Below are 22365 nucleotides of genomic sequence, written 5' to 3' on the forward strand. Positions count from 1 at the left end.
CTCCAAAATGACAACCTTCAGCTTTTGTTTGCCTCCTAACCACTCCCTGGCTCTTTGGAATGCTCCCCTTGGCGCTGGGCTAATTAACAAGAAGGAAATTAATGTTTCCATTTACATTCATTGGGGAGAAAGGAATTACAAGAGAAACAGGCACACTGTGGGGAATACACATCAAAAGCAATGCACTGGCACTGGCAGCCACCAGTGCTATGCAAACAGCCAAGTGTATTTCCCATTGTGTGCATGCTTATTCTCCTGTAATCCTTTCCTCTCCAATCTCTGCTCTGTGAGGGGGAGGGGAAAACAGGTGGATCCAGGGGAAATTACCTATAGAAATAGTTTGAGGGGTTTTTTTCTTACTCCCCTCACAGAACAGAAATTGGAAAAGAAGAGACCCATAATTCAAAGCAATGAAAGGATATATTTTTCTTGTAAGGTGATAACAGTTAATCAGAACTGGAGTCTATAATAGAATATTGCTATAAATCCCTGATGATTGCATCCCTGATTGCTTCTCAAGATTGTGCTGCTGATTTTTGATAACAAGACTTTCATTTTGCATTTGGAGAAAGATCAGGGGAAAGTCTCATTGTAATTTACAGAACTGTTATTAATTTGATTTCCATGGCCATCCATTTCATCTAAGCAGCTCTTGGGGGGGGGGGGAATAAAAAAAATCCAACTTTAAAAAGTTAAAAACCAATATACAAACATATAAAAACTGTCCATAATCAAGTTTTTTTTTAAATCAAACGGAAAATCACCCCAGCAGCAGAATTCATTATCAGCTCATTATAGCTATTGTAAGAGTTCACCACCATTGCTGGATGCCCAGGCAAATATGAAATCTGGGGCAATGATGTTCCACAGGACAGATGCCAAGGCAAGAAAAGCTCTCTTCCTCGGTCCTCTCAGACGACACTTTAATACAGGGGCCTTCAAACTTGGCCCTTTTATGACTCGTGGACTTCAACTCCCAGAATTCCTGAGCCAGGACGGCTGGCTCAGGAATTCTGGGAGTTGAAGTCCACGAGTCATAAAAGGGCCAAGTTTGAACACCCCTGCTTTAATAGAAGGGACTTATCGGTTCTGAGCTCAGATGTCAAATCCAAGATACTCCTTGCTCCACTACATCGCTAAGCAACATTTCCTCAAGTTTCCTAGTCCGAGAGAATAGATTTTTTCCCTCTTACTTTTAAGGCAGTGTTTCCCAAACTTGACAATTTTAAGGCATGAGGACTTCAACTCCCAGAATTCCACAGCCAGCCATGCTGGCTGTGGAATTCTGGGAGTTGAAGTCCACATGCCTTAAAATTGTCAAGTTTGGGAAACACTGTCTTAAGGCAACAGCCCGTTGGTGAACCAGTCCATCTGGAAACATAATTAAAGTACTTGCTGGGAGTTCACTGTGATTCAGATTTGAGTAAGCGCGTTTAGAACGCTTCTCATTCAGATTAAATGGTTCCTCAAATGAGTATGCTGCCGCGACGACAACTAGGTTGATGAATTACACCTGGAAAGGTTGCCCCGTCCTGCTGAAACCATGAATGCAAATCTAGCAGCAACAAAGAAGGGAAAAGGCAAGGGGGCCCCTCGACAGCAACGCCTCGAACTCCACCGTCCGCTCCGACCTGGAACAAGCGCTGCGCCGGCGGGCCGAGAGGAGGAGCGAGGCGCAAGAGGAAGCCGCGGAGGCGGGGCTAAACGCAGCAGGAGGAGGAGCCAAAAGGTTGGCGGAGGCGAAGAGCGGAGCCAAACGGCCGAGCGGAGGGCGCGGCGGAGGACACAGTCGGCTCTGCGCCTTTCGCCGTGCCGAGTCCCCGAGCGCCGGGGCGCGCGAAGCAGGCGCAGGTCGGCGATGGCGTCCATGGCGGCGGCGATAGCAGCCTCTCGTACGGCGGTCCTGAATGGGAACCGGCCGCTGGACGAGCGGGAGCGGAAGCGCTTCAGCTACTTCTCTTCGCTGAACCCCATGGCTCGCAAAATCATGGCGGAGAAGGAGCGCATCCGCGAACGCTACGGGCCAGACTGGGAGCGGCTGCCGCCCCGCCAGCAAGACGAGATTATTGACAAAAGCCTAGTGCAGCCCCAAGTCCAGGCCCGGTACGCGGCTCACCGAGGGGTAGCCCGAGACAGCCCGCCCCCGGTCTGCTATCCGAATCTGCGCCTCAATACCGGCCAGAAGGTAGTGCACTTCGGGGAAGAGGTAAGCTCTCGTGAGCCGGTCAGTGGCTCTCTGCACGTGCACAGAGAGTGAGCAGGATATTTACTTGCGTTTTGAAGCTGTCGTGAGGCACCTGAGATGGGAGAGGTGGCATCAAAGAAAAACAGATAAGGCACGGAGAAAGGACTTTGAGGACTCCAGATTTTAAAAAGGACTAAACGCGTCTGGCAGGGAGGCCTGTGTAGAGGGTCGTTTTCCTTTTACCTTTAGGCATTACCTGGCTTCTATAGTAAAGTTAATTGGGCCGAAGTCGGTATATCAGTTAATCAGAATAGAGCTGGAAGGGACCTCGGAGGTCTTCTAATAGTAGACAATATGCATGATTCCTGCTGGATTGGAGACTTCCAGTCTTCCTCTGACCAGATCCAAACAAGTGCAGATGGCTATATTTTTTTTTAATCATGGTCACTAATCAGAATTGCAAACAAAAACACATTAAAAATAAACAAGGTAAATTTTTACAATAGGTGGTAGGTTCATCTGTGAATAATCAAAGATTGCCTAATTTTACAGGCAGTGTAGCAAAAGTCAGCTACATTCAAAGAGACTGAATCATAATGGTCTGGTAACAATTGTAAGTAAAAATGGTCAGAATTTTCTGGGGGGGGGGGTTACCAGGTAAGGAGTTATAAGATGGGTCCTTGAGTCCTTATAAAGAGGGCAGTGCAGCAGGATATGAGCTATATAGTTTCAGCAGCCCCTTGTCCATAGGGGCACAGTCTCAGGTCATTGGTGGAGAGGGTTTTCTTCCAAACTCAATGCATATGTTGACATCAGTCACTCTTATGTTCAGTGGGATTTATTCAGATGGAAGAGCACACCACAAGTGTTATGCTATTGAAACGTTCCGGAGTTTGTAGAATACAATTGTTTCCTTTCTGCCTCTGCAAGAATTAAAGTTCCTTTAGATTTCCAAGAATTATTAAATACAAAAGAAACAGCCTCTTCCGTTTGTAACTGTTTACTCCCATTCCTATTCATTTTGGTTTTAGTGATGAATCTTACTATTTATCACACAGCCTTTCATTTTATTGTGCATCCCAGTGATAGTTGTCAATTGCTAGTGTAAAATACCTTATTTTACTGTGAAAACAGGATTGTGTGAAATCATAACAAAAACATTGGCAACTGTCAGGATGCTCAGCGTAATTTATATTGGCTGCACTGTCTTTCCAAACTAGGTTTCTGTGTAGAACTGCCACTCCTTCTGGAGAAAAAAAGAAAAAAGGCTAGTTTGTATGTCTGAATAAAAGCTTAATTTAGGGATGATAAACTGGAGCAAAGATTCAACATCCTTAGAGTTTGCTTGCTTCTTATTTTAGTGGAACAGAAGAAAAACAAAATGTTGATTGCCAGTCTCCTGGCTAGCAAAAGGTGGGACTGTCTAATAAATTCCATTCACACTAATTCCAGTTTAGGCAGTTGAGTTCTATCTCTCTGCATCTGGCTAGATTACATTCCAGGCATAGATACAACAGAAATCCCTGCTTGGTGCTATTGCTATGGCTGTCAAAGTAGCTTTTTAAAATCTTTAATGTGGGTGCATATTTGCATGCCTTATTGATATCATTACAATATATGAATCAGATTTGCTGTGTTGTGATTTGCATGTTGTTTAACCCTGAATAATGTATTGGAAAGCCATGTATAATGTAGTTTTTCTCAGCCTGATTAAGGAAAGGTGGCATATGGTTCATGCCCTCCACTCCTATAGTGTGGAAATTAAAGATTTGGTAAGAATGGCTGGGTGAAAGCCATTCTTTCTTAGCTAACTTTATCTTAAAGGATTGTTATTGCCAAAATAAAATTAAAGGAGAATCTCTTGGAAATTGCCTTGAATTCTACAAAAAAGGTAGGATAGATATAATAGTCATATAGGGACATATTGATATAATCATGTTTAGATAACAAATATAAACTAAGAGCAAGTATAAGTGGTGGCTGCTAAGTAAAAAAAAATACCATTGTGTTATTTTCTGCTGACAGGCTTAATGTTTTGATTATCTTTCATTTGATACAGCTTTTCTGTGTTTCTTTTTGTGTGCATTTATATAAATCTGTAGGTTTGAAAAAAGAGGTAGACAATATAATGCCTCTGTGCACTAGTGTGTGCCTTTTGACTCCTATTTTTGACATTCAGCAGGCTCATTTCTCCATCTAACTTTTAAAAGAGACATGACTCTCAAGTACTATTCTTAAGAATGCTTCTAGGTTCCAGATAGGCTCCATAAATAATGTTAGAACATAAAAGTGGTTGCTAGCTGCAATCAAGTGTTTGCCCACCTTCTAAAAAAGACAGAAGTATACGCTACTAAGGAGTATTCTGAACATAAAGGATTGAAGTAATGAAACAGGGCAGTTTTACCAGTTCTAGTAAATGAGTGTTTTGCAACTAGTTCTATCTAGCCTTCCAACTACTTTCTAAACAGAAGACCAGCCAAGACATACTCTGAAAATTCTAAATCTGGCCACTGATCCAAATAGCTGTGGAATTTAAACATTGCAGAGTTTGGTAAGCATCAAAATGCCTCAGAAATCCTCAATGTTTTTGCAATAATAGGCCAGAGGGTTTGTCAAGAATAACTATGTTTCGAGACATTAGGTACTTCAGATCTTAATTCAAGATAACTTGCTGGAGGAGGCTACTTTGCATTTCAAAACCTCCTCTTCCAATTTGGTAATACTGGCTAGGAGTTCTGAGAATTCTAGACCATAAACATCTGGAATACACTAGATTTGGGAAGGTTCTTCTAGTGAATTCTGCTCTTCCCTAAATGCCCATTTAAAAGAGTATAGTAATAGCTAAGAGCCCTATGGATATTTTTGTTACACTGGTCAAGGTCTACGTATAATTTTTCAGGAGTAGAAAATCAAAAAGGATTGTACAATTAAAAATAATTGTAAAGAACCAAAGGCAGTATTTAACTTAGCCTGCAAATTCATTCACAGGAATAAACGTCATAAAAAGGGCCTGCAAACACTAATTTGTTAACAGCAGGCGGTAGGAAGTTACAGCTAAAATTAGTATTGAGGAATTGTTTATGTTTGACTACAGGAAACTGACTAACTTTTTTGTGCTTCTGTCTACAAAAATATATGAATATTTCAGGTCTGGGTATTTTTAAATCACCTTCTAAAAATATAAGTCAGATTTTCCACTGTCCCTACTGAACTAGGAAAATCAAGGGTGTAGAAAATAAATTGCAGTGTTCAGAAATGGAAGTTTTTAAAATTATTCCCGTTTTTTTTACATTTGATACTTGTGCCAAAGACTTTGGAAAAAGTAACAACTCTTAATAAATGATCTCAATATGCTCACCTAAAATACATGGGCCTAGCTGTTGAGATGTAATAAGAGCCGTATGTTTATTTTGATCATTTAGGATAACCCTGTGGTATCTAGAGGAGCATCTTAGGGCCCATAGGATATATCAGTACTAGACTTTTGGATAATATCAGGATGGGAGTATATATTTTCTGCATATTGCACAATACTGGTGTTCAGTATTCATAATTCTAAAAGGCAACCATTGTTTAATCTTGGTTTCTCTGTTTATGTAAAAATTAATCTTCTGAAGTCCTCATTTAGCAACCATAGTTAGGACTGCAATTGAAGTGGTTACTGTAGAGATGGGGGCCAGGTAGAGGTCGTGAGCAGCAAACTGCCCTTCCAACGCCTGCGTGCCTCTTCTCTCTACATGATCTCATCCATTCACATCATGTGGGAAACTACCCCAGGCTGATAAAATGATATCACCTGGTTCACATGATATCAGCCAGGTTACATCAACAGGATGTGGTAGAAACTGCTCCCTGGCTTGGCCTCCTGGCTGATATCTTCTTAAGAATTGGTAAGGAGTTTAACCAATGAAATGCTATTGCTACGCTATTGCCATGTTAAACTTTTTGCTGCTTGGAAAACTGTATAAAAGAATAAACGCTGTGAAGGCAGTCAGCCATATTTGCACCCTGCAATGACTGAGCACTGATTACTACAGTTACAACTATGCTTATGATCTTACTTCAGCTTTGCTTTGCTCCACAGACCTGCAAAGCTTGTAAATACAAGCATTGATCATAAAATTACTTCTTCATCACCATCATAACTGCATATAATCACTAAATGAGAACTACCTGTAAATAATATGAAATTAAAAAAGATGGGCAGAGGGGGCACAGGAAGAGCAGGGGGAGGTGGGGGTCAGCTAATTAGTCCAGTAGCCACCTGTAGTGATGTACTTCCCTATTGGGTTCCCAGGCCAGCTGGCAGAGCCAGGGCTTCCCACCCTTCTGGAAGGATAGGAGGGTGGGGGCAAAACTCTTTCCTGGGTGGTAAGATATTCCAGGAAATTCCAGAGAGCCGGCACTAAAGCAAAGAAGGGTCTTCTCTTCTCCTGAGTAAATAAATTCTTTGATGTTTTTAAATTTGTGTTTAGTTGAACTTAGTAAAAGAAATTATAAAAAAGTAGAGTTGAAATGAAATTTTTGGGAAACATTGAGCCTAGAGGAAACTTGATTATGTGATAGCTTTAACTTATGCAAGGTCCTTTAGCTTCTAAAAGGTCCAGTAACCAGGGCTGAGATGTTTCCTGTGGTTAAGATCTATAATAGTTTCAAAACTTCTCATTTAGGTTTGGAAGTAGGAGTTTTAATTGAAGTGGATCAGTGAAAGTGCAGTCAGGGAATGATAACTAAATTTGCCTGCCTAATGTCACAATTGAAGTCTCTGTATGTGCAGTTTGGGAAACTATAGGAGCACAGGTGATGATTTTGTAGAAAGTTACATAGACAATTATTTTGTCAAACAATTCGATTAATCTGAGAAAACAGAGAGGTGCTAGACTCCATTGGCATTTCTATTGTTTCCTGGGGGAAAGACATTTGCAGAGGACAACTGTTGTGCTCCTTTAGATTTTTCATGCCTTGGAGAATCTTATTCAGTTAGAGTTTGGATTTTGTAGAAAATAAAGAAAACAACCTTAAAAAAAATACATAGGGCCTGTTATCTATGCAAAAGATAACATTTGGAAGCAGCTCAGACAGACACCTTCTTAATTTGCTGGAGTATAAGGAGGAGGAGAAGGTAGAGCACAATCTGACATGTAAAAATTCTGTTATTAACAGCCAACTTCAATAGAAGTTGTTTTACGTTTCCAATGGAGTTGATTTCCCGGTCTGGTCTATCTAGTGGAGCTGACAGATTTATGTAGGGAGGCTACGTCAGTCCAGCAAACTCAGTGCTTTAAAGATTGCCTTTCAAGGCATGAAGGGGAAGCTGCAGGAACATAGTTTTGAGGTGGGAAAAGGCTCTGTGAGTCTATCTCTTTTCTTTCTCTGCCACATAGAAAACTTAAGTGCTGCAGCTGAAAGGCTTTCTTAGTGATCACAGAAGACTCTTTTGTGCTTTGGCTGACAGAGAAATTATTATTATCCTGTGGTGGATGGTCTGCACTTGGTATATGTCATTTGCTATCAATAAAGATACTAGTGTCTACTCTCCTGTCTTTCTGTTCGAATGCCCTTATTGTAACCCGCTGCCTGGGTGATTGTAGTTAGATGCAGACTTTTTTGTGCTTGATGCTTTACTACTGCTGCTGCTGAAATCAGCATGTGACTGTCCTTTGGCTTAAGGCAGTGTTTCCCAAACTTGACAATTTTAAGGCATGTGGACTTCAACTCCCAGAATTCCACAGCCAGCGTTGCTGGCTGTGGAATTCTGGGAGTTGAAGTCCTCATGCCTTAAAATTGTCAAGTTTGGGAAACACTGCCTTAAGGGATGGCCTTTTTTGTCATGGATGTGCAGAAGCCGGAAGAAATGTTCCTGTTCCTGCCCAAACGAAAACCTAATTCCTGCTTTAGGGGAACACTCCCTATCCTTTTGTGTCATGTTGTTTTCCTGAGGGGTTTGTTCTAAGTTGTCTTAATATGACTCAAAGACATTAACTGTTTCCCTCTTCTTAGTTTAGCTCCCTGCCTTGTTAGTTCTCAGCCATTTTCCAGTACATAAAAGCAGTAAGACCACTGCTGCATGACAGCCAGACACATCAGAATCAAAGGATCTTTCCTAAGGTTATCATGCATGTGCCAAGCATAACAGATTGGGGACTTTGACATTCCTCAGTGGCTTGGCCAATGCCGGAGCAATTCATTTTTGTTACATCCAAGAATAGTGTAAGATAAGGGCTTGAGAAATAGGGCTTTATGATTACATTCGCCAAGCCAGTAAAGAATATATTTTGACAGATCTCTTCTGGAAAGATTTTTTTTTAAAAGTCTTGTCATTGTGTGACAACTGTGTTTGAGCTTAGCTCAGTGCAATGAACTGAAACTCGGTTTTTAATTTTTCAACTTTAGAAACTGTAATGAGGGACCTTTAATACGGGTATCACAAATAAATACAAATCAGCATACATAGTACACAGATACCAGGTAGAATATAGATCAGATCTGTACAGGGAGCAAAAAAAAGTAAAGTTTTCTGGGGAAAGAACGTTACTGTTTATTGCTGTTGCTATCTGAGATTTATAGAGATTTCTAGAATAATTAGAGAAAATGGGCATAGCCATATTCAATCAAGATTGTCCCCTGAAATCGTTGCTCTTTTTCAAACTCAACAGTTTTAGCTATTAGTTTATTTAATTAAATTAATTCCTCTCCAAAACGATTAAATGCAAAACATTCAGGAGAAAGAAAGAAGAAGGAAGGAAGGAAGGAAGGAAGGAAGGAAGGAAGGAAGGAAGGAAGGAAGGAAGGAAGGCCAAATCAAGGCATTGACAGTGTTTCTCCATTGGAGAAGAGGATGAAACCAAAATATAAAGCACAGTTTTTGAATCAGACTGTTTTTGAGAAAAGGATTCCAACACAACCAAACTTTTGTTTAAAAACTCAGTCAGGAACTGAAACTAGAATAAGAGAACTTTTATTTTGATAAAAGAAGATATATCAGGTATGTCTGAAAAAAATAATAAGGCAAATATTAGACATTTTTCAGCTAATCAAGCTTGCAGCTTAGTTACTAAAAATACCTCTTATATAAAATGAATGAGAAGGATTCGTGGATATTAAACATTTCGGGCAGATGTTGAGGATCTTGGCAGATGAAGCATTCTCTGCATCAGTGGTATTAGCAAAAAAAAGCTGGGGACAGTAACTTGATGGATTATCTAGTAATGAGACTTAATGATCTCTTCTTTGAATTACATTTGTCTGAAAAGGAGAAAGTTCAAAATTCCAGGCTTGCAAAGTTGAATAAACTATCTGCAAATGTAATTAAGTTTTTTAATGAATATACTAGAGAAAAAAATTATTCAGGAAGCTCACAAGTTGAAGCAAATAAATTAAGGAGGAGACAGTGGTTTATCAAGTGATTACTCAGATTATTTTACAAAAGCAGTGCATTTAAGCCTCTTACACAAGTGTTGATAAAGATGAGTATTTGATACAAATTAGGATTTTTTAAATTAGGATATTTTTATTTAAACTAAATAAAATAGGGATAATTTATATTACCCAGGATATAAATAACACTTGAAGAAGGCCTTAGAGATTAAGCCAACCAGATGGCTACAAAATGAAAATCACTGATGAAAGAGGATTCCAACAGAAACAGGACCAAAAGAGGAAACAATAATAAAATGAATTTGTTAGACTGAATAATTAAAGATCTAGTACAGTATTAATTGGTTAGCTAAGAATGGGGAAATTGAGAGCTAAAATGCAGGTAGACTCTGCTTTGAAAAGGTTAAATAATTAGTGAACAAGTGAGATGGGAGAGTTAAAGTTAGATTTTGAATGGATCTTTTGAATTTGTAAATGGGGAATGATAGACTTTAGATGTTGTCATGTAAGCAAAAAGTCCCACAGTTCTGAGGTTCAAAAAATGTGTGGATACTTTGTCATCAATCCCATTTTTTTTTTTTTTTTTGCTATGGATTTATTTTCTAAGACAAATATTCAATAATATTGACAAAATGGAGTTTAGTCCTCCCACTGACTTACTTTTGGGGAACATTTGTTTCTTCCTTCATCTCCTTGTATTTATTCCGTCTTACTTGGTGAAGAATTCCAGAGTGTGCATCATCTTATCATGGCATTTTGGTTGGTCTCAATAAACCTTTACTTGACTTCAGTTTTAAGGTATCCTGGATGATTCTGTTTCTTTTGCCCTGAGAAAATTACATACTTATTGGTGTGTTTTTGCTTTTATTTCAGGATATCACCTGGCAAGATGAGCACTCTGCTCCTTTTTCTTGGGAAACCAAGGTAACTTTGTGAAATTGTTATATTTGCAATAATTGTCAGGTTTGTTTATTTTCAGAATGCAGTAATAAACTTCTGCTTTTTGGGGCCCAGACTAATTATGGATGATCTTGCAGAATATAGGTTTCAACAGCCGAGAAACTGTGATTTCTCAAGATAAATTTCAAACAATAATAATGATAAAAATAATACATTTTACCCGCTTATCATCTGAGGAACAAATAGAAGTACAAGTACCCCTTGTTTCATGCTCACCATGTAAAGTATATTTGTAGAGACACAATGTAACTGGACCGAAGTTACTAATCTATTTTTTGGTTAAGCTGGTCTACTTGTTACAGACGTGGGAAGCTAATGACTTTCCAGATGTTGCTGAATAATACCCCACATCTTTCACCATTAGTCATGCTGGCTGAGACTGCTGGGAGTTATGATTCAGCAGCACACTTAGCCAGGCAGGGCAATGATCTGATTTGGAATAGTTTTCTGTGTTTTTAAAGACCTGCACTCTGACTATTGGCTCTCAGTTTTGGCTTTGCAGGCATTTACTTATTTATGGTCACCAAACATTTGCATCTAATAAGCTGGTATTAGAATTTCTGTTCTGACCTCTGCAAAAGTCTGAAAAAAATATATCAAACCATGCTTAAGAAGTAATCCAAAGCTGCAGTGGAACATTTTACACTGCCTTCCTTATTTTTCTAGGTGAAATTGTGTTTGCAAGACTGTTCCATGTATCACAGGGCTCTCTTAGAATTGACCGATGGAGCCCCAGATATTACTTTCATCTGTTTTATTCTCCCCCCTCTTATCTTTGATAAATAGTATTGTATATGGATGAGCTCTGTGACTAGAGCTGTTCCATTTTCTTTCTTCTTCTTGACCTGCATTCATTTTGCTTGAGGAAAAGGGCACAGCACATTTCAAATTCTAGAACTAAATTGTATATTACAAGCAGTCACATGCTTTCTGCTGAAGATTCGTTTCCTAGAATATTCTAAGTAATAATTTAGGTAAAGAATAGAAACGAGGTAAGGAAGAGGCCACACATCACTCTTTGCCCTTCGTGTCTGTTGCAACGTTTAGCCTTAGTTGAGTACTTCAGAATCAGATACAGTATATAAAGTTCTGAAAGATGGGGGTTGGGAGATAAAGAATCATAATTACTTTTTAGCTTTATTTGTATTGTATTGTATTATTGTAATACTGTACCGTATTACTAAATCAACATCTTCAGAACAGGTCTGTCCAAAAATGCAGCAGTGTCTGTCTGTAACCCCCCTGTATCTTCTGTGTATGCCTCCCCCACTTAAAGATTTTGCATTTTGAGACGCAACACCTGAAAGTAGTTTTGATTCATCTTTAGCTGAACACAGATAGAAATATCCTTGCAATCACAGCATTCAACTGAATTAATTTCAGACTTTGTTACTCAGTGCTGTTACTCAGTGGCTTTTTTTGAGAAATTTGTGAAGAGGGTTTTCAGCATCTGTGGAGAGCCATAAGTTCCATATCTTAACTTTAGAGGCTCAAGTAAGTGGTGGGTGGCTCTTGTCCTAGCAAAGGAGGATAAGACCGGTGCATTCTCCCTTCTGTTGGCAGCAAGAGTTCAGTATGCCCAAATCTTTTTGCCTGGTCTCCCTCTGATCTCTGGGTCATGACTTACCCAGTCTTGTAACAGCCATATAAATGACCTTCCAGTTTATGATTTGGCAATTTGCCAATAACTGTCACTTCTGTGGTCAGGAGCATTATGAAGACAAGTTACACTTTATTTCTTTCTAAAGAGGAGCTGAAATAAGAGGATTGTTTATACTAGTTTCAGCATGATGGTTGTGCGATTTGATGTACTATTTACATTCATATATGTATGGAAATCCTAGTTACGGATTTCAGCCTTGACTTCTTTTCTATCCATTGCTTTTGCCTTTGGAGAACTCTTGGACCAGTTCGGTGTATGGATCTAAATAAAAATAGTTTGAAGAGTTACACCATCATCAGGAACATAGTTTATTAAATTCCTCAAGGGTCTTATCTTTGGTACAGAAAGAAATTCTTAATTGCTGGAGGAAGTGAGCTAGGTTCATTTAAGTTTCTTAATTCTGAACTTAGTTCAGTTAAACACAAGTGCTATGTTCACATAATGTGCTAAGCTGAAAAAAATATTATGGTTTAATAAGATGGTTTATTCAAGACAGCACATAAACAATAATTGCTTGCCACTGAATCAAGACTATTTAATCCCATTTTAGACAAATTTAAGGCACTGAGTAAATACAGCCATAGAACAGTTTTCTCTAGCGATATGTGCTCCAAGAGTATCAATGCAGCCTGCTGTAGATTTTTATTTAATGTCTCTTAAATAGAATTTTGCTTTGTGGAAGTCTAGGTTCTGCTTAAGGTTAGGCCTATTTTTATAAGCTTCCTGTCCTTCAGGTTTTGTTTTACTTACTCCCCCACCCCCATTATTTTATCTTCTGTTTTGCAGTTGCCAAGCCAAACAGCTTGTTTTGGCTCTGTATGCTATCTGCTTCATGAAATACTCTACATTCCCCACAAGCTCATAACATATAAAAATAGCTCTTTAGATTCTTGTGGTATTCTCTGGTTTTAGTTCAGAGTTGAATATGTGTCAGTTCAGATCCAGCTTGATTCAGCATGATGGGAGTCAGCCTTATAATGCAACCCATACATGCTGGGAAGGATGGCAGTGGTTGGATATGGAGCCTGCAAGGGAACTTCTGAAGAAGGGAGAGTGAAACTTCCTCAATCTTTCTTTTGATCCATGGAACATCTTTCCCAACTTGGGCTTCATCTCGATAAGTCAGTATTGGGAAAGTGAGAAATATGAAGAATGCCTAGGTTGTTGAAGTCTATGATACAGCTGATGAGAAATGTTCAGCCATAAGCAGCCTTGAAGTGAATTTAATTAAATTTCCTGGTAGAAGTGGGAGAAGAAAGACCTTCACATATATTCCTTCCCTGATGATCAAGCCAGGATATAAACAAATGTCATTGATGGGATGATTAAAAGATTCAAGGGTAGGAAAAGAGTTTTCGGCTTAGAATACCCTTCCCTTCAGGATGCTCCAGCTATTGTGAGAATTGCTGAGAATTGTAGGAAATGATGTCCCCCCCATCAGAAGAGTCCAAGGGATAATGAAAGCAGGTCTAGGATTTCTAGAAAATGTCTTAATGGACAAAGCTGCACTTAGCATTTGTGAATGGAGTGAAAGCTCCAATAGATAGGACACATTATGAATTATTGGACCCGGGTTACATACATGGGCAGGAATGAGATTTCCAGAAATTGGATTGGACTTTTGGGAGGAGGTTGGACATAGTCTTTGTTTTTTAATTGCATTGCCATACACTATGGTTTTGTGCTTCCTTGCTTGTGCTACAACTGGCATTTGGCATTATGGTTGGATGGGATTGCCATAGAAGAAAATTTGAGAAGGAGGGAGTTGTGCCGGTCCTAGAACTTTAGGTTACTGTAGGAGATGATCAGATTGAGTCCGAAGAACGGGTCAAATGCATCATCAGTCATGAGTCCCTTTGTGCCCCAACAGATCTAAGTCCAGCCCACCTTGAATTCCTTCTATTCTTATCTCCCACTAATTTCCCTTGGCCATTAGGAGTTCGGATACTTGTAGGGAGCTTAAGGTTGCAGTAAATCTTTATACCCTTTTGAACTGTCTGGATCTCCTAATTTTCCTGGTGTTTGATAGTTACCTCTTCTAGGTGATCATTCTCTGACTAATGCATGTATTAGGGATGTATTGTTAGAATCTTTTTCCATTAGGTTTGTATTTCTTTTTTTATATCTGTAAAGTATTAGGATTTAATCTTTAGTATTGAATGGATATTTAATTGGGCAGAATTGGAAAGGAAATATGCTTTGTATTGTCTTTGGACTGGGGAAATAGATGAGGTATGCAAGATGGTTTTTTACATGACTGAATATGCTTACATTTTAATTTTAAAAAGCCGTCTTTTAAAATATGAAAGGAAGGAATTCTTAGTGAAACAAAAGTTTGAGTTGGGTTGGGAATTTTAAATTTAAATATTGTATATCCAGGCTAAGTAGCTTGTCTTGTTTTAATTCTACAACCATTTCTCCCATCTCCTTGTCCGGTGTAAACATAGGCTGTTATTCCATGGTAGAGCTCTCAACAACTAGTTTTTTCTTTTTTTAAAAAAAAAAAAAAGAAGAAGAAGAAGATCCTGGTCTGGCCAGAAGATTCATATGGCTGTATTGCCTTGAATCCACAGCAGTGGTTTGCGTGAGAGGAAATGACTTGCAGATATTATGGACCAAGACTATTCTTCTGAAGAGCATGATGGAGGACAAAGAATTTCTTCAGTAGCTTTTGACCAGGCCATGTTGCCTTTTTAAATTTTACTGTTGCAGTTTTTTCCCTCTTGTCCAGAGCCTCTAAATGATTGCTTCCATTTGAACCATTTTCTGCGTATTTTTTTTTTTGCATCATGTTGTCCTGTAATAATTCTTAAAGAATGTGTATTTTGTACTTTAAAAAAAAAAAAAGAATTCCGGGTGGGCAACTCTATTTCTCAATAGCCTTACTCAAGATAACCAATGACAAAAGATTACGCAATCCAGCAACATCTGGAAGGCAGTACATTACTGACCTCTGATTTAGGTCACCTTTCAAAGTAAGCAAATTATTTAAATGTTCAACCTCTTCTTTGACAAAACTTTGCCTATGTTGCTTCTTGCCAGCAGAGAAGAGGAAAAATGTTTCTTTCCTCCAAGCTAGGCTAGAATAAAGAATTGTTTTGCCTCATCTGAACTGCTACAGAATTGTCATTTTTACATTGCCAAATGTGAGCTGCCTTACCTTATAAACATCAGTACTCTGTACAAGGTGCCAAATAATGTTTATAGCTGAAATGAGCTACTCCCTTATCTTATTTTAACTACTGTTTGTCCATGGAAAAGAACTAATGTTCATTGTTTACTTTTAATTCCCTAACAGAGTCAAATGGAATTCAGTATTGCTTCTCTGTTGATCCAAGAACCGGGGGCTGCAGTGCCTCAGCACGAACAGAAACAGCCTAGCAAAACTGCACCTGGCCCCCCAGCCCCCAAACCTTCCCAGGGTGTTAAACCACAAAACTCAGATGGGCTTATACCGGTCAAAAAAGAGGAGGAGTCCTCATTTTGGAAGATAAATGCTGAGCGCTCCAAGTACGAAGGGGAACAGTCGGAGTTCCACTCGCTAACCCCAAGCCAAATCAAATCCATGGAAAAAGGAGAGAAAACCCTCCAGCCTAATTATAGGCAAGAATCTGGTCCAAAAGAAGTAACTAAAGCAGAAAAGCCTAGTGCTCCGAAACCTGAAAAAGCGATCGCCCCAGTTGTTCCCACAACACCTGTAGAATGGGAAAAGCCTCCGTCCAACCAACCTGCAGTTAGTGCCTTTGATGCTCATCCTGACCCTGCAGAGAAATTGTCATCTGCTGCAACTCAAAATGAAGATGCCCAAAGCAGTTTTGTTCCAGATTTACAAGGATTTGACCAGGTAAGGGCTGATTCTTAATCTGTCCTGTTACGGTATGGTAGGTAGAAAGAACCCAAGCAAAAGTAAACAAATAAAAATAAAACTTCACCCCCTTCCCCCCCCCCCAGTCCAAGAAAATGACTTCTGTAGAGTGCTAAAACCTTACAACTGAAATCCTTTGTTTTCCTCCCAATCTAATCTAAGATGTGAACATCACTATTTCATATCTTACTAGCATATGCTAGTAATAGATTGCACAAAGTCCTACATGCTGTTCCATAAAGTTGATTACCTTCTGTAGGTTTTGCCTGTATTGTACATGTGACATTTGTAACAGCCCTTCCACAGGTAGTGGAAAAGGGAAGGTGGTTTCCTTCCATTCATGAGGGTAGAACTGAAAACTGATTATGAAGAGCTCCCCTTAAAATTGAGTGAGTGTGCAACCAAAAGAGCATTTATTCATTCCAATTACATGAAAAATAATGCACTTAGGGTGCATGCACAAGGTCCGAGCTTTCTGTAACTAAACAGGAAAAGGATATTGGGATTGAGAGTCTGGGTCAGAATCAGTAGCTCAATGAAGACATCAACTTGATGCATGATAGCTATGAAATAGACAGATTTCATGCTCAGGATTATTGTGAAAGGGATTGAAAGTAAAACTGCTGGCACTGTAATGCCTTCTTTGCCAATCTAACATGCATTCACATCTGGAATATAAAGTTCTGATTGCTGCATTAGAAAAAGGATATAATGAAGTTGGAAAATGTGCAAAAGAGGACAGCCAATGTGGAAAGGGGACCTGAACCTATGAGAAAATGGTGGGACTCTTCATCTTGAAGAAAAGGTGGAGGGCAGGGGACATGATTGAGGTATATAAAATCCTTAAAAATTATAAAAATAAGTAAAACATAAAAGCAAGGAGAAAGTAGGCAGAGTTTTTCTTTTCTTTCAAACAATTGAATCATGGGTTATCCAATGAAGTTTATTAGAAGAATATTAGAACAATAAAAAGGAAGCACTTTTTCACAACATAAGTAGTAACTTTCATGACTTGAAGATATGGTCATGGCTAGTGGCTTTGAAAGGGTTGGATGAAATCATGGACAAGTTTTGCAGAAGCAGTTAGTCTTATTGCTGGGTTAGAAGCAGGAGTCATCCAAATGCTCTTCACAGGGAACAGCAGTTTGGGAGAGACGTGTATTTTAAAGGTTCCCAGAGTTGCATTATTTGAGTTGGGCAGCCATATAAATTCTTCGAATAACTAAAAATAAATCTAGAAATGTATGTCTGTATCTCTTTTTGTTGACATCCGTGAGAAACAAAAATGCTGGCCTAAGAGAGACCTTGGCATGATCTCACAGAGCTATTATTATGAGAAGTGTTTGAATATTAGTAGCTCAGGTTGGTAGTTGGACTGTAGGTTTGGTTGCAAATATTTCATCTCCATTGGAGGGGATGTCTTCAGCGTGTTTTGAATAGAAAGCACACTGAAGATTTCCCCCTGAATGGAGATGAAACGTTTGTAGGAAAATCGCCAAGTTCGGAGATCAAACCTACAGCCCAGCTATCATTATGTTTATATGTGCACGACCAGGTAACAACTAATTGAACTTGTAAGATGGATTAGTATGTAGAATTATTCCATATTGAATTTGATTATCCAATATGAGGACAATTGGACAAAAAAGACTTCTGTATCTTAGAACTTGGTTATTTCTGGTCTAGATTATACCTCACATATAAAATCTATTTAGTAGTTGAAGGACAAAGAGAAGAGCAATCCCGTCCCCACTCATTTTATGGAAATAGTTCTTTAAGGGACTAGTTGCTTGAAGTGTAAGGGGAAATAATGTGCAATGTTCATTTTTGTGCAAGTAATGTTGGTATTCTGGATAACCCAGCCTTTCTGATCATGCAAATCTTTCTACACATCTCCCGTTAATGTTAAATATTGTTTGGGTAGTATTTCTGGAAGCTGAGCCTTCTGAGAGAAAATCCAGTGAAAATCTGAATATTTAAAACAGCAGGATATTTGAACACAACCATATATGATATTCTTTTCTAGCTGGTAGTAGAAGAGAGGCAATTCTTTCATAGCTTTTCTTCCCCAATTCCTGCTAGCCTTCTAGAGGAAATTTTTGGGAAGCCATAAGATATCCAGAAGGAAGAGACATCAATGAAAACCCATCTCTGGTGGAAAGCCTTTGTTGAATCAAAAGCTTTCTTAATATAGCGTATGCAGAAGGCCAGGTCTAGACCCAAACCATTATATGATATTGTTGTAACTCTTACCTTGGTTATTCTTGATTTTACACCTTTTTGAATTTTAACTACTTGCTTTCTTTTCTAAAACAAGTTTTCTTTCTTTCTTTCTGCAGGGTAATGCAAGTAATGTTATCCTGAAGACGGGATTTGATTTTCTGGACAATTGGTAGACAAAAACAATCCTTCAGTTGGGTTTTGAAGAAAGAAAAAGAGCATCTCTCTCCATTTTGTCTTTGAATTTCTGTTACTGGTTTTTCTGTGTGTTTTTAAAACTTTTTTCCCCAGTTCTTTTTTAATGGTGCCCTTTGTACTAATACTTTTTTGTAGAAACCTGATAAGTATTTGTATTTTGAAGTGATCCATTGTTAGAAGGTTGGGTGCATTTTTTGATCTTTTATTAATTGCCATTTTATGCATCATATTTGGTGATGAACAGGGATACATTGCCTAATATTTGTATGTATGCTAAGGACAAAGTGTGCAATCTAATTAAAATGAAGCCATCTGACAGAACACCCATATTTATTTTACACATGAATGCCAACAGCTAATAGGCTACCATCTGTATTAAATACATTTGTACAAGAAGATGATTGTTTATATCAAGCACAGATAGTTTTTAATATCATCTGTCAGAGCCTTGGTTAGTAGGTTCAAGGTTCTGGAATTAGTGGTCCAAAACATTTTGTGAATACCTTATGGTCTTTTCCTAATAGAGGAAAGATGGAAGCACAGAGTCCAAAAGCCCAAAATTCAGCACATCTCTTTCAAATATATTATGCAGGATATAAATCTGCAGACATTTATTTATATGTTTGTTTTTACATTGGTCTATGACACTTGAGTTGGATGCAGGAAAAAAAAGCTTTAGCTAATATTGAGGTGTGTGCTGGGAGGGTGTGTATGGTTACTTTTGTTTTCTTTCTGGGAAATGAGGCCTAATTGGTACACAAAATAGGATCGTTTATTAAAAATAAAACATTTAATAAAATGTATTTAATATGTTTTATTATAAAACTTAAAAGGAGAAGAAAGGAGAGTAGCTTAGAGAAATAATCAAATACATGGATTGAGCTGCCTTTTACTGATGAAAAACCATCTGGTAAAAGGATCTTCAGAAGAATAACTAGTTTGTTTCATCTCTTTTGGCGTAGCAGCAATGAAGCACATTTTGAAATGTAGCTCATTTCCCTTATCCTCATCCCTGATGTTACATTTCTTCAACAGGTTTATTGCAAGGCATTGTGACACTTTCTTTAAAAACAAAGCACTATATTAAAAAAAAATGTTTCATGAGATTCCTGATTCCTGGTACTGCTTCCCATAGTGGGAATAGAACCTGAATGTATTACAAACATCCTGTTGTATTAGATTTTCCGTTGTTTTAATATTACAAAGAAGCTATTTCACATGGAGGAACACTTTAAAGATGACATCCCTCACCTGCACCTTGAAGTGGGCCAGCATACCACTTTCTTTGGCTGCACACACAGACCAGCCTTGTCCAGCATCTGCAACATCCAGAAATAGCTATGCAACTGACATCGCATTTCTGTAACTTCAAAAAATATTGCAACTTCTCTCCCCATCACCTTCAAGCCTTAATTCCCCTTTCTGCACAAATTGTGATTTCTCCAACCAAATACCAAAGGTTATTGAATTTCTGCTTTTGACCTTGAGAATTGGATTTCCTGAGAGATGACCCAATAATAGATATACACTATACACATGTACCTCTGATGCCATGTGGAATTCTCACAAAGTCTGTTTGGGCATTTGTTGTCAGGCTGGCTAATTGTAGCCTTCTTCCTTAGTAGCCGCCAGATAAGTGGTTCCACTTTCAGAGTTGTCCATTGTCCATACCTGTGAGTGGTGTGAACTGAAAAGTCATTTCTCTACAAATCATGTGTTCTGTTTTATTTCAGATTACTTCCTGTTCCTTTTGCTGCTTATATATACTCATTAACAATGTTTATGACAAAAGTTAAGAGGCCAGTTCTGAATCTTGCCCTAAAAGATATAATGGAAAATAAAACTGGGTGGTCTTCAAATTCAGTTCCAAAATTCATGCTTTGCAGTGTGTGGAGGCCAGAATATATAGCACTGATATGCAGCTGTCCCTCACAAACTGAAACACCATTTTGGAATCTGATATACAGCATTGCACAACTTTAGAAAATAATAAAATGGAATTAATTGTAGAGAACACTGTGAAAAATGCTCTTTTTCAGGCGTGTTTTATGTGCCATCACAGATACACACACACTACACAAGACACTGGGATATTTGTGCTAAAGATCGGAGTAGGAAACTGTAGAAGACTGTCTATCTTCAGATGCTTGACTTTGTCTTAAGATACTTGGATTAATTGGTTGTTCTTAGTAACTAGCACCACCTTTCCTACTGTGGAGATGTTGCTTTGGGTTTCCTGGTGCACACCTACATGGCAACATAACTATTAGTGTCATATAAGAGTCCATTGAATTGGGGTAGCAGATGTGAATAATTGGCATTTCTGGAATTGCTTAACTTTTGCTGCTGAGCCAAAGAGGGAAGATTTTCATTAATGAAAATAAGTGCCTGACACTTGATTGGATCTAGTTTGCGTTCCCTGTTTCAGTGTATTTAAAGACACCATAGTTATAAAAAAAAACCCTCTGGTTTTTATTTAAGAAAAGAGTACTTATTTGATTCTTTAAAAAGAAACAAGTCTTTAAAAAGGAATTGGCATAAATTCAAGCTGAAGACATTTCTTCAATGTATTTTTAGATGATAAAAGGGAGCTTTTCCAATGTTGTCAGAGTATAAAGTGTTTTTCCAGCTCAGGATCTCTTGTTCAGGCTAACCAATTCAAGAATTAAATAAGTGCAGTTTGGTTTGACTAGAGCTTTCCATTTATATATCAGTGGATGTGGGGGTTAATGTCCTGAGGTCATTGAAGCAACATTTTTAGATTGCTGCTCTTAAGCAATGAAATAGGATAAGCTGGGCCTAATTCTCCTACTGTGTTTATCTCCAATCCTGTTTATCTTAATGAAATTTTTGCAAGGAACCTCTTGATGGATTTTACACATTGGAACAGTTAACACTATATTGCCTTTCTCTTCAGTATAGTTTCTCCCTTTCTTGGATGTTTTTATTGAGGTTTTATTCACAATTGTATTTGGCTACAATTCATATCTGATTCTTAATTAAAATCACATGACATGAACCACTGTTGTTTCTTCCCTTGTTTTAATGTCTCTCTCTCCTTGTTTATAATCATGTTCTACTTGTAATTACACCTTGTAAGGCTGTCAAAATCTCTTGTAAATCTTTGGGTGTATTCACACTTTTAAGTTGAGAATTAGCTTGTAGGTGAAATATTACCAATTCTGTGGATAACAATTTCTACAGAAGCTTCTCATATTCATCAAACTAATGAAAGTAGTGTCATGTCACAAGCCCCACCCCTTTGGGAATGTCCACAGACCCACACAATATTTGTAATCTGCTATCCATCCATGGATCATGTCCACTCGTGATCATATCTGGGTGAGCCCTCATGACCTATTTCAGGGGTCTTCAAACTTGGCTCTTTTATGACTTGTGGACTTCAACTCCCAGAATTCCTCAGCCAGCGTGCCTGGCTGAGGAATTCTAGGAGTTGAAGTCCACAAGTCATAAAAGGACCAGGTTTGAAGACCCCTGACCTATCTCTTCAGTGTTGGACTGATTCATGGAAGTCACAGAGAACAATGACTATTAGCCATAACAACTGTGACTATTAGCCACAACAACTCTGAAAGCCATATGTTGGGAGACTGGTGGGCTTCTTTGTGCAATTAGTTGGCCACTGAGAACAGTCAATTGAACTAGATGTGGCAAGAGTAGAAGGGTCTGATCCAGTAAGGACACTGTTTATGTTATGCCCTTCTTTCTACCTAGCAGCAGCCAATTTTAAAAGGAAAATACATTACCAACCTTCAGATAGCAAGCATTTACATTCCTCTACAATCCACATTGACTTCTGGTTATTTTAATGCATGGAAGTCCAGAGGGAGATTAAAGGTAAACCAGAATTGTGACAAAAACAAGGTAGGGGAAGAG

General features: G+C 38.5%; 1 protein-coding gene across 1 annotated transcript; it reads left to right on the forward strand.

Annotated features, from left to right (window-relative positions):
- Positions 1–1713: 1713 nt before the first annotated feature.
- On the forward strand, positions 1714–21487 carry CUNH1orf198 (chromosome unknown C1orf198 homolog). The gene is made up of 4 exons (XM_039364405.1): positions 1714–2206; positions 10436–10486; positions 15484–16029; positions 18390–21487. The coding sequence occupies exons 1-4, from the start codon at positions 1859–1861 to the stop codon at positions 18444–18446; spliced, it is 1002 nt and encodes a 333-aa protein (XP_039220339.1). The 5' UTR covers positions 1714–1858; the 3' UTR covers positions 18447–21487.
- Positions 21488–22365: the final 878 nt, after the last annotated feature.

Source organism: Crotalus tigris, unplaced genomic scaffold (assembly GCF_016545835.1).
Source record: "Crotalus tigris isolate CLP2741 ecotype Arizona unplaced genomic scaffold, ASM1654583v1 scf7180000019759.570773, whole genome shotgun sequence".
Lineage (NCBI taxonomy): Eukaryota > Metazoa > Chordata > Lepidosauria > Squamata > Viperidae > Crotalus > Crotalus tigris.

Bases quoted from the DNA above. Each gene is read 5' to 3' on its own strand.
- CUNH1orf198 (XM_039364405.1), top strand. From the start codon at position 1,859: ATGGCGTCCATGGCGGCGGCGATAGCAGCCTCTCGTACGGCGGTCCTG. The intron at 10,487-15,483 runs GTAACTTTGTGA...ATTCCCTAACAG, and splicing joins CTTTTTCTTGGGAAACCAAG to AGTCAAATGGAATTCAGTAT. The intron at 16,030-18,389 runs GTAAGGGCTGAT...TTCTTTCTGCAG, and splicing joins ATTTACAAGGATTTGACCAG to GGTAATGCAAGTAATGTTAT.